The sequence below is a fragment of the Naegleria gruberi genome, assembly GCF_000004985.1.
Source record: "Naegleria gruberi genomic scaffold NAEGRscaffold_761, whole genome shotgun sequence".
Classification (NCBI taxonomy): Eukaryota; Heterolobosea; class Eutetramitea; order Acrasida; family Naegleriidae; genus Naegleria; species Naegleria gruberi.
In genome coordinates this window covers 925-1,860 of record NW_003162858.1, presented here as the reverse complement: position 1 = coordinate 1,860, position 936 = coordinate 925, and the positions used below count along the sequence as shown (strand labels likewise).

Sequence of the window (936 nt, the reverse complement as noted above, 5' to 3'; positions counted from 1 at the left end):
GATGTTTTCTTCAGGGGAAGGTGTTGAGCAAGATATAGATCGAGCCATGTTTTGGCTTAAAGAGGCGTGTGATCAAGGAGATCATTCATGTACCATTCTCTTTGGAATTATGCACTACTTTGGATTACATGATTGTGAGCTAGATTTGGAAAAAAGTAGACAATTTTTGGGAAAATTAGGTACTCAATTCGATGACAGATTTCTCAGTAAGGTAAATTCAAGCTGTTGTTGCAATGAATGTTTTGTGGAAGATTTTGGATTTAATTATGAATGTGCTAATTTATCATGTGATTTTGATTTATGCCAACGATGTTACGAGAATGGAGCTAAATGCAACAAATGTGGAAACTCAAAATTTGCCAAACACCACGCTTTACAACTTTTTGTTCCTTTGCTAAAGCAGTTAAATGAAAAACCAAAGCACACAAAATTGGAAACATTGATCAAACTCCTTGAATAAGTTACATTATAGTTTATTGAAAGTAAGTTTTTTATTAGAACCCAACTTTAAGTTTGTTCAGGGGGGCGGAAAGTTGGTATCAGCCGAGCGAAAATGTTGAGAATTGTCAAAGTGGTTCCAAGTCGATATATGTTTTTTCAATAAATATACAACTCTATACATCCAATAATCTGTTACAGTTCTATAAACACGTGAAGTTTCACAATATCGATTTTAATTCACATATTCACGTCTTGGTGTCTAGAATTTATTCACATAGATACTCTCAGGGTCGAGGATGATGTTTCCCAAAACTTTAGTAATTTGAAGACATTTCAGTACCAATATATATATTTCTCATCTTGGAATTATTCATTTCTGTGAAGTATTTATCGTAAACAGCATATTTTCAGAATTAAATTTTAAGCTAAAAACACATGCACTATTTAGGAAGTATTAAAAAAAATAAATACGATGAAATAAAAAAATAGCTTCTC

The 936-nt window shown here is 32.1% G+C and overlaps 1 protein-coding gene across 1 annotated transcript; it reads left to right on the top strand.

Annotated features, from left to right (window-relative positions):
• Position 1: 1 nt before the first annotated feature.
• Positions 2-460, top strand: NAEGRDRAFT_76978 (uncharacterized protein; the record flags this gene model as incomplete). The annotated part of the gene is made up of 1 exon (XM_002668065.1): positions 2-460. One exon carries the CDS (start codon positions 2-4, stop codon positions 458-460), a length of 459 nt encoding a protein of 152 aa, XP_002668111.1.
• Positions 461-936: the final 476 nt, after the last annotated feature.